At 42.6% G+C, this 14,376-nt stretch overlaps 1 protein-coding gene across 6 annotated transcripts in view; it reads left to right on the top strand.

Annotated features, from left to right (window-relative positions):
- Positions 1-14,376, top strand: part of LOC139008897 (NXPE family member 3-like) — a 78,988-nt gene that overhangs the window by 36,025 nt on the left and 28,587 nt on the right. For 5 of the 6 annotated variants that reach the window (XM_070412651.1, XM_070412655.1, XM_070412650.1 and 2 more), the window contains exons 3-4: positions 6,450-7,192; positions 13,991-14,070. In XM_070412651.1, coding sequence (XP_070268752.1) covers positions 6,450-7,192; positions 13,991-14,070 — 823 coding nt within the window. Of the gene's footprint in view, positions 1-4,500; positions 4,678-6,449; positions 7,193-13,990; positions 14,071-14,376 lie in introns of all 6 variants that reach the window. The other variant, XM_070412654.1, reaches the window with a different exon arrangement.

Genomic DNA, 14,376 nt, shown 5'->3' with positions numbered 1-14,376 from the left:
TTTTCAGTGCATCCAACTCATTGCACAGTTGCGAAAACAGTCGACTGTTTAAAGTGCTTGCTTTTACAAAATTGACACAACTTATGATGCTTTTCATTACTTCTTGTAACTCTTGTGGCAGCGTCTTCGTTGCTAATATTTGCCGATGAATCATACAGTGAGTTCCAATGACTTTTGGTGACTCATTTAATACCAAACGTTGAAATCCAGATCGACATACTAGCCATAGCTGGAGCACCATCTGTGCAAACACCACAAACCTTTCCCCAAGAGATCTTATGCTCGTTCAGAAATGAACCAACTGTGTCAAATACATCACGTGCAGTAGTTGTCATTTCAAGAGGTTTACAAAAAAGAAATTCATCTTTAAAGTCGCCATCATTAATATACCTCACGTAAACCAGTAACTGTGAACAGTTTGCAACGTCTGTAGATTCATCAAGCTGGATACTAAATATTGGAAGTGGAGCAGATTTAATTTCCTGGATTACCTGATCAAGAATATCAGCAGACATGTCATCTATTCTTCTGTGGACAGTGACGTTAGATAAGGAAATTGCACTCAATTTCATAACAAATTCGTCTCCAATCATAACTCGAACAATGTCTTTGGCCGCTGGCAACAGTAAATCCTCAGCAATGGTGTGAGGTTTCATAGCTCTGGCGATTCTGAGTGCCACCAAATACGAAGCTTCAATGGCTGCTACATTTTGTTTGTGGTGCTTGCCACCAGTGTCAAGTCTGGCTTTCTTGAGTCCATCAGCTTTGCTTCTAAAATGGTATCCTTGCTGGCAAAGCTCGGATGCTTGCTATCAAATGGCGTTTTAGTTTGTTCGGCTTCATAGATTCGGCTGATAGAACCTCACAACAAATAACACATTGCGGTTTCTCAATTCCTGCTGTAATTATGGAGGTAAAACCATACTGTAAAAAATCCTCACTATATTTTCTTTTCTTAACGTTCTTCTCGACACGATCCATTGTAATGGGATGGTTTGCTAATGAAAATAATATATAACAATAGCTTTAATAATACAAAAGATGATACATGGCATAGTTCAGTCAATACAATTCATTAAAGTTTCCTGTGACTTACCATTCTGTGTGTTTTTTTACATACCTGTTACTATCACAAGGGGGCAGTATTCACATCAACGACAGCTGAATATAAAAAGACTGATCAGCATCCAGATTAAGTTCCCATGGTACAGATATTTTTTTTTGCAGTAGTTGATGATTTTACAGTACATGATTTTACATTTACCCAGTAATTATAATTCATGAAGTGTTGTTTTACCTCTAATACTGCTGCTTTCAACACAGTCGCTGCTTTTAACAAAGTAGCTGCTTTCAACACAGCAGCTGCTTTCTACACAGCAGCTGCCTTCTACACAGTAGCTGCTCTCTACACATGTGTGACTGGTCCGCATAAGTACATTATGGCGCCAACCCTGTCACATACACCTGTATTTGTACGGGGTGTATGTGATGGGGTTGGCGCGATGATGTCATCACGCCGGGTACTCGTATGTGGGCGTATCTGCATGTGGGCAGACCCGCCTTTAGACGGATAGTTGGATAGCTGTGTCTCGGTTCCTAAGACCATCGAAAATATGTGTTTTCCGATGGTCTTAGCGACCCCTGTGAAAGGGTCGATCGACCCCCAAAAGGGTCGCGACCCACAGGTTGAGAACCGCTGCTTTAGTACCTACTGACAAACAGTGTTGCAAAGTGGTTTTCCCAATTTATGTTCTCAACAGCACAATGAGAGATTCAGTTGCTTAACATCCTCACTAACATTGGTATTGTCTTTTAGTTGTAACCTTTCTTTGAATATGTAAAGGCATTTCATTGTGGTTTTAGTTTGCAATCCTTTTCTTACTAATTCAGCTAAGCACCTATTCATATATTTATTGGTCATTGAATTTCCTCTGTGAAACAATTAGGTTGTTTGTCTTTTCTTATTATCTACTAGGGGCCCGGTGCATGAAATTCATGCACTGGGGGCAGGTGTCCCTCAGCCCAGCCTGCCCTCTCTCACATACTGGGAGCCCTCAGGGGGTGTCCTAGTGACGGCTTACGCCCGCTCCCTGCTCCCCTTGGGGATAGGGCCTAAGCTGCAGTCTGGCCTCCCTTTGTGGGAGGTGACTGGACTGATCAGGGGAAGACACCAGCCCCATCACCCCGCTGCTGCAGCCACTGCCAGTCACCGCAGCCAGCAAGGTTTTTTCATCAACACAGACTCCAGTCCCTTCACCATGAAAAAATGACAACTTTCTTTAGGCATTTTCAAGATGTTTCTTTTATATAATAATAATTTATTTATTATTTTTTTAACCCTCACCTGAAGATATGTTTCCATTGATTTTTAGAGAATGTGGAAGAGAAAGGGGAAGACAGAGAGAAACATCAAAGTGAGAGGAACACTTTGATTGGTTGCCTCCTGCATGAGCCCTGACCTGGGCCCCGGCCAGGGAGGAGCCTGCAACCTAGGTACATGCCTTTGGTCAGAATTGAACTCAGACCCTGCCATTGGCAGGCCAAGGCATTATCCACTGAGCCAAACCGGCTAGGGCAGGATATGGCATTTCTTAGCCCTCCAGCAGTGGACCTTCGTTTTTTTCGCCAGGAGTGTGGTGAAAAACCCTAGGTCACCTTTTTGGATTCTTATTACCCAAGTTACTAAGAATATTACCAGTGGCATACAGGGAGCTTAACCAATGAGCGGTCAGAAAAGGTGTTTCCTCTGTAGTTCACACCAATTGCCGGCTTGGCCCCCCACCCCCACCCCAGGCCTGATGCCTCTGGCCCAGGTTTCAGGCCTGGGCAGGAGACCCCCATCTCTCCCCGATCACCAGCTCCGCCCTCGCCCAAGCCTGACGTCTCGGCCAGAGGCGTCGATGCCCATCACCCTCCGATCGCCGGCTCGGCCCCCCGCCCCGGCCTGACGCTTCTCGAGGAGCCATCAGGCCTAGGCAGGGGACCCCCACCTCCCCCCGATCACCGTCTCCATCCCCCACTCAGGCCTGATGCCTCTGGCCCAGGTGTCAGGCCTGAGCAGGGGACCCCCCAGGCCCCTTCAATTGCTGGCTCCACCCCTCACCCAGGCCTGACGCCTTGGCCAGAGGCATAGACCCCATCACCCTCCGTTCGCCAGATGGGCCCCTTGCCTAAGCCTGATGCCTCTGCCAGAGGTGTCAGGCCTGGGCAGGAGACCCCCATCTCTCCCCAATCACTGGCTTCGGGGGCCTACCTGCGGCATGGGATGGTGACTCGTGCTGGTGGCTGCACTGTCCTGCCCTGCCTGCAGTATGCAAATTAGCCACCATCTTTGTTGGCGGTTAATTTGCATATCATGCTGATTAGCCAATGGGAGGCGTAGCGAGGCTATGGTCAATTACCATGTTTGTCTATTATTAGATAGAATAGTAATTCTTTAAAGATTCTGGATACAAGCTCCTTCATTTGTTGTGCATGGTACAAATATCTTCTCCAGCTCTGTGTCATGCCTGCTTTTCATTCTAATGGTGTCTTTTGAGTAAAAAATATTTTTAATTTTATTTTATTATTATAAGATTTATTATCTCTTAACATGAGATCTGCCTGCTTAACAATTTTTAAAGTATACAATACAGTATTTTAGATACAATGTTGTACAACAGACCTGTAGAGTTTATCTTGCTTAACTAAAATGTTACGCCTGTTAACTAATAACTGGGAGAACAGTTGAGAGCCGAAAACCAGGATTACAGGCCTTATTAGGGGAAAGAGACCTGCCAGGCTATCTCCCAATTAGAGGACAGCAGCACGTGCAGCGGTGAGCATGCCTTTTGAGGGGCGGAATGGGAAGGAATGGGGGCTTAGTGTACTCGGCGCACGCTGATTGGTGGCTTAATGTATGGTCCTTATAGGAACAAGGGCTTAGGGTATTAGGCAGGTGTGGATTGGTGGTCCAATGTATAGTGCATATAAGGTACATGGTTAGTCGCTCAGGTATTTCTAGGCTGCAGGTTACGTCATACTCCGCCCACCAGTTGGGGCGAAGGGAGGATCTATCAATAACTCCCCACTTATTCCTCTCCCTGCCATCTGGCAAACATCGTTCTTCAGTTCCATAAATTTTACAATTTTAGATTCTTCATATAAGAGGAACCATGCAACAGTTGTCTTTCTGTGACTGGCTTCTTTCACCAGCATAGAGAGCCATGCTGAGCCAGGGGGAGGGAGCTAGGGCAGCCGTGGGCAAACTACGGCCCGTGGGCAAACTACGGCCCGTTTGAAATGAATAAAACTAAAAAAAAAAAAAAAAAGACCGTACCCTTTTATGTAATGATGTTTACTTTGAATTTATATTAGTTCACACAAACACTCCATCCATGCTTTTGTTCCGGCCCTCCGGTCCAGTTTAAGAACCCATTGTGGCCCTCGAGTCAAAAAGTTTGCCCACCCCTGAGCTATGGTGACTACCAGCTTAAGCTACTAGTCCTTGTTCTCTCCCAGGCAGCTAGATTGTGCTGGTCTCATCAGCATTGCAAACTGGCAGGCCAGAAACCAGTTCACTGAAGACCCTTACAGAAAAGTTGGGACACTAAAGCTGATAGAAGCTGGGAGCTGCGGTTCTCTTCCTGACCATATTACAGTATACCAGGGGTGTCCTGAATCTCCTTACCACTTTTGGTAAGTCTGTTTTCCTGTTCACCTGGTATAAAGGCCTTTCAGTGACTGAATTGTTGCTGGATCTGTGAATTCGTGGGGGAAAGAGGATTCAGGGTTTCCTAGTCGCCACCTTAAAGATGTTACTTCTGAAGATTTCTCTTTTATTTCTACCTAGACAGATTGTATTTTTATTTTTATAGTTCCTTTTTAGTTAAAGAGAAATTAAGCAGAGAATGTTTTTACAGTTTTTGTTTTTATTATGAAATATTTTTCACATGCCAAAGAATATATATAATGTGCATATGACATAGGAATAACAAAACAAGCAACTAATCATTCTTTTCATGTAACCTCCCCCAACTAATAATTCTTTTCATGTTGAACTGATACTTCTGGTCTTTCTCAACTCTGTTCAAATTTGCCATAACAGAACCCTTGGCCACTCTTGCTGGTCAGTTCAAATTTTCAGGATCCTTTGTGTGGTGGCAAAGCTGGAAGCAGCAGGAGGCAAAACAGTCTCTGCCTCTGAGAATATAAGGCATGTTCACTGGCACGTTTCTGCCCTTTGTTAAGATGGACAAGAAGCCATTCTGACTTGTGATCTGCCAATTTAGTGCTCCCCTGATATTCTCCCAGCCCAGGATGAGGGTCTGTAAACAGGCCCCATCAGGACCAGACACCTTGCCAGGTATACTTTCCTCCAAGACACCACTGGCCTGTGTGGTCTAAGCATCCCAAGAAACCACATAATACAGCATCTGAGCCCAGATTCTATGATGTTGAACCCTGCTTCTCCCCAGCCCGGAGAGGAGCCAGTCCTGTGAGTGTTTTCTCCTCCAGCAATCAAAACAGAGATTTCAGCTTCAGACACACCCTCCATGGGCTCCCATGGAATTTGAGATGTGTCACTGGGTTGCTTCTTTTCTGAATCACACTTGCTTGAATAAAAGGGACTATTGGTGGGTGTAGGTAAGTATCTGATAGGTCAGGCACATAGGCCCACTCTCGTATCCACCACACAACACAAGGCCTCCCTCTACTGCTCTTCCTGGTCTCTATTTGTGACTTTGTGTTTCATGGAATATGATACCAGAGAGCGCTGGGCCGCTGGAGGAGACTCTTTTGTCATAGCAAACACCATGTCTTCCTAGAAAAGAACCTGCCATATATCGGTTCTTTTTCCAGCCATCACCTCTGTCTCTGCCTTTCTACAGCCTCTTACTTTTCCAATAGTTTCTGTGGTCGAATTGCTTCTTTTGTCTACTGAGCCCAATTAGAGCGGGAGCTCCCTAAGAAACGGTCTAACCTCCTGCTTTTTTAACCCTCGACAGCACTGAGTAATGGATTTGCCCACCTCCAATTCTCTGTTGGAAATCTAGTTTGGAGATGGTGGGGGTGAGATGGTAGAGAGAGGGAATAGGAAGAAAAAAGAGGACACTTCATCAGAATGCCAGGTTCTGGGAGGTAAGAGATACGACAATTAGATGCAGGCCTGCACGTATATATCTCTGTGCATGTTGCGTAGGGATGAGGGTGGTAGTGGAGGTTATAAGGCTGAGATAAGGATACAGTTGAGATCCAGGGATAAAACTTCATCTTCACAGGAGGTGCTCCTTTTAACTAACTGGATAATGACTCAGACACTGATGAGGCTAGTGAATGACAGACAGCTTGGTGCAGGCAGGATAGGACTCCTGGCAGAGGGGACTGGTTTTGGTGAGTGGAAATCTCCTTCCTGAAGGAAAGTGAAGAAAACATAAACCATTGATAGATTCTCCTTTCTCCACCCACAGATCTTCTACTTCAAGATGCCCTGGCCTGACAACACCATCCCTCGGCCCCCAGCACCTTGTTGTGCCTCTAAACCTGTCCCCACGCCCTCCCTCTTGGAGCCTGTCTCCCAGGAGTTTGGCAACCTGACCCATCTTTTGTACTGGCCTTCAAGCCCAGGAGAAGAAAAGGACCTATTGGCCTCCACCAGCCCCCAGAACTCCACCTACCACCTGAGGGGTCCTGCGCAGGCCAGCTATGCCCTGGGAAGCTACTTGGAGGCCATCCTTGTGGCCAGAGACCATAGGGGCAGGCCCAAGACCCACGGTGGGGATCTGTTTCGGGCCCAGCTGCTGAGTCCTGACTTGAAGGCAGGGGTCCCTGGGGATGTCCAGGATCTGGAGAACGGCACATACCTGCTGTCCTTCCCCCTTCTTTGGGCTGGGCAGGCCCAGGTGCAAGTGCGGCTGATCCATTCCAGCGAGGCAGTGGGGGTTCTGCGAAGAATTTGGAGAGAGAAAAGAGCCACTGTTGATTTTAGAGGGTATTTCCGGGGACCCACGGGCATTGAAGAGACTGTGATTTGCAATGTTGACGCTCTGTCCATTGGAACAAGAGGGCCTACCTGCCAGTACAGAAATACGGATTCGGGTGAAGTCTGGTTCTGTGCTCAGCCCTCTACCCTGCCCTGCAACTCTTTAGTTGGGCACTCAAGTGGAAGTTACCTGAATGTAACTACTCTACGTGATGAGGCCCTGCTGGCATGGTAAGGAAACACAAGAGCAGGGAAGCTTGTACCAACAGGAAGCCACATCCTTCTTTCTAAATATTGTCCCTGGGACACAATGACCCTCCCCAGTTTACTAGGATACCACTCCTTTATTTATACTCTCGTTCAACAGCTGCTTGTTGCGCGCCTATTATATGACAGACATTTCTAAACAGATATGTACCACAAGAAACTGGTCAGGCTATCCATTTAAGGAAGGTTACAATTGATCTGGGGTTTAAAGAAAAAAATAGGAATTCTCCAGAAGGATAAGAGACAAGATGTTCAAGGCAGAGCAAATGACCTCAGGGCAAAAGTGTCTCCGAGTGCCTCATTTATTTATTTAAATTCCTGCCTGCACTTAGATTTTCATCTTCTAAAAATACATAAATACATAAAAATTCCTTCTTTTGTTAGATCTTCAATTACTTAAAAATCTATTTTTAAAAAACATTAAAGATTTTTTTTTTGTTCAGAATTTTTAGTGGTTCTCAGTGTAAGGGTTGGTGTGAATACTTGGTTCTGCCATATTATCAGAAAAATGAATCTCCATTCTATTTTATTTGTTCCTGCTATACCTTTGATATGTGTTCCTTTGATTTATTTCAGGATTTATTTCTTTTTTATTTTATACAATTATATTTATGAATATGAAAAGATACTCCTATCAGTGGTAATAACCAACAGAGACAGTATGCCTATTGAAATTGTAGATTTTTAGGCAAGCAGCCCTGTGTTAAGCAGAAAATTGGGGCAGGCCTGTGGGAGCATGCAGCAGCCTCTAGCAGAGTGGGATGGAATCTGGTAAGGAGTAACTGTGATAGCGCCCAATGGGAACAGCCTCTTATGTAAGCATAGGTGGAATACCTCATTATAGCCCCTTATTTCTTTTTTTTCTAATTTCATGATTCAGAACAATTCACCAATCTATCAATCTTCCTTATATGGGATAAAAATAGTTACGGCTATAAATTTCCTTCAGGGTACAGCTTTAGCCTATATTCTTCAAATTTTTGTATATGGAAACTTCATTTTTATTCAGTTTCACATGTTTTGTAATTTACACAGTCATTTTCTCTTTAATTCATGAATTACTTAGGAATTATGTTTAGTTTCTTTTTTAAAAATATATTTTATTGATTTTTTTTTTTTTACAGAGAGGAAGGGAGAGGGATAGAGAGTTAGAAACATCGATGAGAGAGAAACAACCCCACTGGGGATGTGCCCGCAACCAAGGTACATGCCCTTGACCGGAATCGAACCTGGGGCCTTTCAGTCCGCAGGCCGAAGGTCTATCCACTGAGCCAAACCAGTTAGGGTGATGTTTAGTTTCTGAATATAAAGTAGGGAGGTGGCTATCTTCATATCTTTTTCTTAATTTATTTGCATTATGACTAGAAATATGGTTTCTGATATTAATTCTTTGAAATTTGTTGAAATTTTATTTGTGACCCAGCAAATGACTTAGTTTTTTTTAGTGTTCTATATTTTCTTTCTTTTTAAAAAAATATATTTTTATTGATTTTTTTACAGAAAGGAAGGGAAAGGGATAGAGAGATAGGAACATTGATGAGAGAGAAACAGCCATCAGCTGCCTCCTGCACATCTCCTACTGGGAATGTGCCCGCAACCAAGGTACATGCCCTTGACCGGAATCAAATCTGGGACCCTTCAGTCCGTAGGCCGATGCTCTATCCACTGAGCCAAACCGGTTAGGGCTATATTTTCTTAAAAAATAGTTTGTATTCTCGCCCAGCCAGTGTGGCTCAGTGATTGGGCATTGACCTATGAACCAGGAGGCTGCAGTTCAATTCCCGGTCAGGGCACATGCCTAGGTTGTGGGAGGCAGGAGGTGGCCGATCAATGGTTCTCGCTCATCATTGATGCTACTATCTCTTTCTCCCTCTTCCTTCCTCTCTGAAATCAATACAAATATATTTTAAAAAATAAATAAAATAATTTGTATTCTCTATTTCTTCAGAATGGAATTCTGAACCTATTTGATTTAGATTATTGACATTTTTATTCCAAACATATATATCTTCACTAATTTTTCTGAGTGCTCAATCTATTAGCTTAGACATAAGTGTATCATACTGTGTTTGTAGATTTGACTATTTCTCTTTGTGATTCAGGCTGTTTTCAATTTATACTTTTCAAGGTTATGTTGTTAAGTATATTCAACTTTGTGATTGTCTTATGTTAATGGCAAATTACTCACGTTACTTTCTTGCTTTTTGTCTTGAGTTCTAATTTTGATACTATGAATATTATAACAACTCTCATTTGTTTAGTGTTTTCATGGTATATATTTTTTCTTCTCTTTATATTTCAATATTTTGTGTGAAATAATTGTAGGTAGGTCTCTTGACATGAAATGTGGCACAGTTTCATTTGTTTAGGCACAGTTAAATAAATCATAAAATAGACTAAATCCATGAAGATAACTAACTTTACCTAAACATAATAGGTATTCAAACCAATGGAAAATATGTTGAATAGTAAATAAATAGAAAAGAATATAATTCTATCTGCACTCTAGAGTATATACATAAAAATCAATGTTAGGAAAATTAAAGACCTAAATGTAAAAATAAAAAAAAGGAAAACTTCAAAAAGAAAATATTGTTTTTATTTTGGGTCAGGAAAATATTATTTAAGATATAATAAAAGGCACAAATCATAAAAAAAATTTATAAATTAGGTGATATATAAATCAAAAATTTCTCCATTACAAAAAGTCCCATAAACATAGTTTAAGTCAAGATATAGACTGGAAGATTATATCTGTAACATACACAATTAATACAGAATTAGTACTTACAATAGAAAATAGTTGTTATATTTATCAATAACTCATTCATTTTCCTTGCTGCTTAGTATTCCATTGTATACGTTTGTTTAACCATTCTCCCATTGTAGAACATTTGGGTTATTCCCAGTTTTTTACTATTATGAGTAAAGTTTCCATGAATACTCATACATAGGTTTTTATTCATTTCTCTGGAATAGCTGCCTGTATGTGATTGCTGGGTTGTACAATTAGTGGACATTTAGTTTTATAAGAAACTACCAAATTATTTTCCAGAGTGGCCTTACCATTTACATTCCCATCAGCAATGTCTGAGAGGTCCAGTTTCTCTGCACTCTCCCCAACATTTAGTTTTAACATTATTTTTAATTTTATCTGTTGATCTATTCATTTCTAAAGAAAGATCTAATTCAAACCTGGCAAAACGTTAAGATCCTGTAGAGCTGGATGTTGGGTACACAAAAAAGTAAATTTTAAAATGTGCATAAGAGGTAGGAAAATAAGTCAGATAACAAGGGCAGATGAGTCGTTCAAGAAGTTGTCCTTTGAAGGAAAGGAACCTGACAGAGTTGTAGCTGTAGGAAGAGGTCATGGAAGAGGCAGTTTATTCAGTGGAGCAGATGTGATTATGTTTATATTCTGAGAGAGAAAAAAGGGGGCACAATCTAAAAGATGCAGAAGGAGGTAGCAGCAGCAGATAGATGTGTCACATCTCCTGAGTAGAGAGAGCAGGAAGTGAGGATGGGTGCAGAGACTGACATATTTCCTGATAAAGAAGTGAATGTTGAGAAAGCTCCTGTTGATTAGGAGGTGCTGCCCCATCCCGGGCCTGGGAAGTGAAGGAAGAAAGATGAGGTAAGAAAGATGCCTCTCCCAATCTCAAATGTCCTACACTTGGGGAATGGTGGAAACACACAAAAAGATTGCCCAACAGCATTTCCAGCCTCACTGGAACTGTCGTCCATCAGTTCTAAAGACAGCAGTTCATACACTCAAATATTTACTCTTATTTAATAGCTAGTTATTTCATTATTGCCTCCTCAGCAACTTATATTCCTACTAGAGGCCCAGTGCATGAATTTTGTGCACCAGGAGGAAGGAGAAGTACCCCCAGCCCGGCCGGGACCCCTCGGGGTATGTCGGACTGCCTCTCGAAATCCAGGACCTCTGGCTCCTAACTGCCTGCCTGCCTGCCTGCCTGCCTGATCACCCCTAACCCCTCTGCCTGCCTGCCTGATTATATCCCTAACCCCTCTGCCTGCCTGCCTGCCTGATTGCCTTTAACCCCTCTGCCTGCCTGCCTGATCGCCCCTAACCACCTCTGCCTGCCTGATCGCCCCTAACCGCCTCTGCCTTGCCCTGCACCTGGGACCCAGGATTCCCTCCACCAGCTAGTCGCAGGCACCCAGGACCCAGGCCAGCTTCGCCCCGGCCGGCTGCAGCCACAGGGGACCGTGGGCGGGTGGCTTCGCCCAACCCACAGCTGCAGGTGCCCAGGACAGCAGGGCGGGCAGCTTGTCCCTCTCCAGGGCCGCAGCCTGGCTGGTCCCCATTCCTCTCTCTCCAGTGTTGAGTGTCTAAGCAGTTCCGGCACAAGGGTGCGAGGGTGTGATGACCATTTGCATATTAGCTCTTTATTATATAGGATTGTCTGAGTTTTTGTTTTGATGAAATTTTTTAAAAACTCTAATCTGCTTTATTACAGTATAATTTATATACAATGAAATAGTCTTGTTTGAAATGTGCAGGTCAATGAGATTTTTTGTTTTGTTCTGTTTTTAATCCTCAACCAAGGATATTTTTCCATTGATTTTTAAAGGGAGTGGAAGAGGGGGGGAAAGACAGAGATAAATATTGATGTGAGAGAAACACATCGATTGATTACCTCCTGCATAAGCCCCGACCAGGGCCCCGGGCCAGGGAGGAGCCTGCATCCTACACTCTATCCACTGAGTTTTAATAAATGTGTATACCCATTTACTGTCACCACAATCAAGAACTAGAACATTTCCACCACCTCTAAAGTTTCCCTGTGTCCCTTTACAGTCAATTTTCCTCATCCACCTCCAGCCCCAGGCAAGCACTGATCTAATCTGCTTTCTGAAAATAGGTATTAGTTTTGCCTTTTCTAAAATTGCATAAAAATGTAATCATACAGTTTGTACTCTTGTATCTGGCTTCTTTCACTCAGTAACATGCTTTTGAGATTCATCCATGTTGTTGAATATCAGTAATTTTCTCTTTTTTATTGATAAACAGTGTTCCATTGTACAGATATGCTACAGTTTATTTCTCCATTCACCTCTTGAACATTTGGGTTGTTTCCACTTTTAGCAATTATGAATCAAACTGCTGTTAATATTGGGGCATAAGACTTTCGTAGACAAATATTTTTGTTTCTCTGTGGAATTTTTTTACTACTAGACTTTATGAATTATAACTGTTTTAGATTTACAAAGAAATAGAGCAGATACTACAGAGATTCCCCTATCTGCTTTCCCCCATAATTTCTCCTATTATTAACATTTTATATTAGTGTGGTATGTTTGTTGCAATTCATGAACCAATATCGATACATTATTATTAAGTCCATAGTCTATTTAGGTTTCTTTAGTTTTAACCCAGTGATTTTTCAATGATGAGCTGCAATAATTTTTAAAACATACAATACCTGACTAGTCAGGGGCACTGACCTTTTTTCCCCTTAGACTGTCAAACAAACAAACAAAAAGTAACAACCAACATAACAATAGCTGTCCGGCGTGAATGAATCAAAATTATACCTTTTTTTTTTTTGTCAGATCAGAAAAAAAATAGCATTTTTTGATATGTCACAGAATTGTAGTAATTGTGTCTGTCATGAGATGAAAGAAGGTTAAACATTGCTATTTTATTTTATTTCTTAAATATCTTTTTATTGATTTCAGAGAGGAAGGGAGAGGGAGGGAGGGAGAGAGATAGAAACATCATCAATGAAAGAGAATCATGGATCAGCCACCTCCTGCACATCCCCTAGTGGGGATCGAGCCTGCGACCCAGGCATGTGCCCTTGACTGGAATCGAACCTGGGACCCTTGGGTCCACAGGCCGACGCTCTATCCACTGAGCCAAACCGGCCAGGGAAAACATTGCTATTTTAATCTAATGTCCTTTTTCTGTTCCAGAATCCCATCCAGAATTCTGCATTACATTTAATCGTCAAGGTTCTTGGTTGTGACAGATCCTTATACTTTCCTTATTTTTGATGACTTTGACAGTTTTGAGGAGTATCGATCGGTTAATTATATTGCAGTATTCCTCTCTATTGAAATTTGTCTGATGTTTTTCCTATGATTAGAGGTGGGTTATGGTTTTGAGGAAGAAGGTCACAGAGATCAGGTTACATTTTCATCACATTATATCAAGTGTACATGCTACCAACGTGATTTATGAGTGTTGATTTTAACCTGGCTGGGCAGTGTTTCTCCACCACAAAACTACTCTCCCACACCCCCTCCTTCCACACTGTGCCCTCTGGGCAACGCTAGGGACAGCCCACACTTAAGTAGTGAGGGATTATGATCTCCACTGTCTGAGTTTTTTGTGACAAAAATTATTCTGCTCATGTTCCTTCCAGAATGTAGTGCTAGGAAGAGAGAGTTCCTTTCTCCTGGCTTGTGTACCCTTCTTTATCAGAGAAGAACGACATGATCCAGCTTGGATGCTCTTTTATTGCCTGGCCTGTTAGTAAACTGAGAGCTCATGGGTAGGTTGGTTGTAGAAAGTCCAGGTTCCTGATAAGATTTTCTCTTTCTTCCATCACTTTTTTCTGATTCTTGATTGTAATGGCTTCATTATAAAAGTGCTCATTGTATTGTAGCTACCTCAAACTCTTTTAGGACTTAGGCGGAGTAGAAATTATAAGGCAGCCATCATATCCCTATACTGGATTCCAGTTTTCACCTGCTCAGCCCCCTCAATGCTCACTCTTGGTGTTTCTCCAGGCAAGTGACAGACAAGGTGCTCCCTCGGGGCATTTCTCCAATCCAGATCAGAAGGGCAGCCCCAGGAAACAGCAGCCTGGGTGAGTGGGGCTGGCATTTGCTGGGCACCGGGCAGGTGTGGGGTGGGGAATAGACGTAGGGGGTTTTAGTCCTTGACTGGGAGTTGAGCCCCAGTCCCCCTGCCAGGGCAGTATGCATAATGGTTAGTAATCTGTGCTGTAAAGTCAGACTTCTTGGGTAAAAGTCCATCTCTGCCAGTCACTATTCTTGACCATGGGTAAACTGCTTAACAATTCAGGGCCTTCGTGAATAGTACTTCATGGACTTTTGCAAAAAAGTAAATGAAATGATGTATGTAAAGCACATAGAAGAGAGCCCAGAATTTT

The sequence above is a fragment of the Myotis yumanensis genome, unplaced genomic scaffold (assembly GCF_028538775.1).
Source record: "Myotis yumanensis isolate MYYU_CA2020_CCGP unplaced genomic scaffold, mMyoYum1.0.hap1 SCAF_4, whole genome shotgun sequence".
In the NCBI taxonomy this organism is placed as follows: domain Eukaryota; kingdom Metazoa; phylum Chordata; class Mammalia; order Chiroptera; family Vespertilionidae; genus Myotis; species Myotis yumanensis.
Note: the sequence above shows the minus strand (reverse complement) of the source record. Positions and strands in the feature narration are given on the sequence as shown.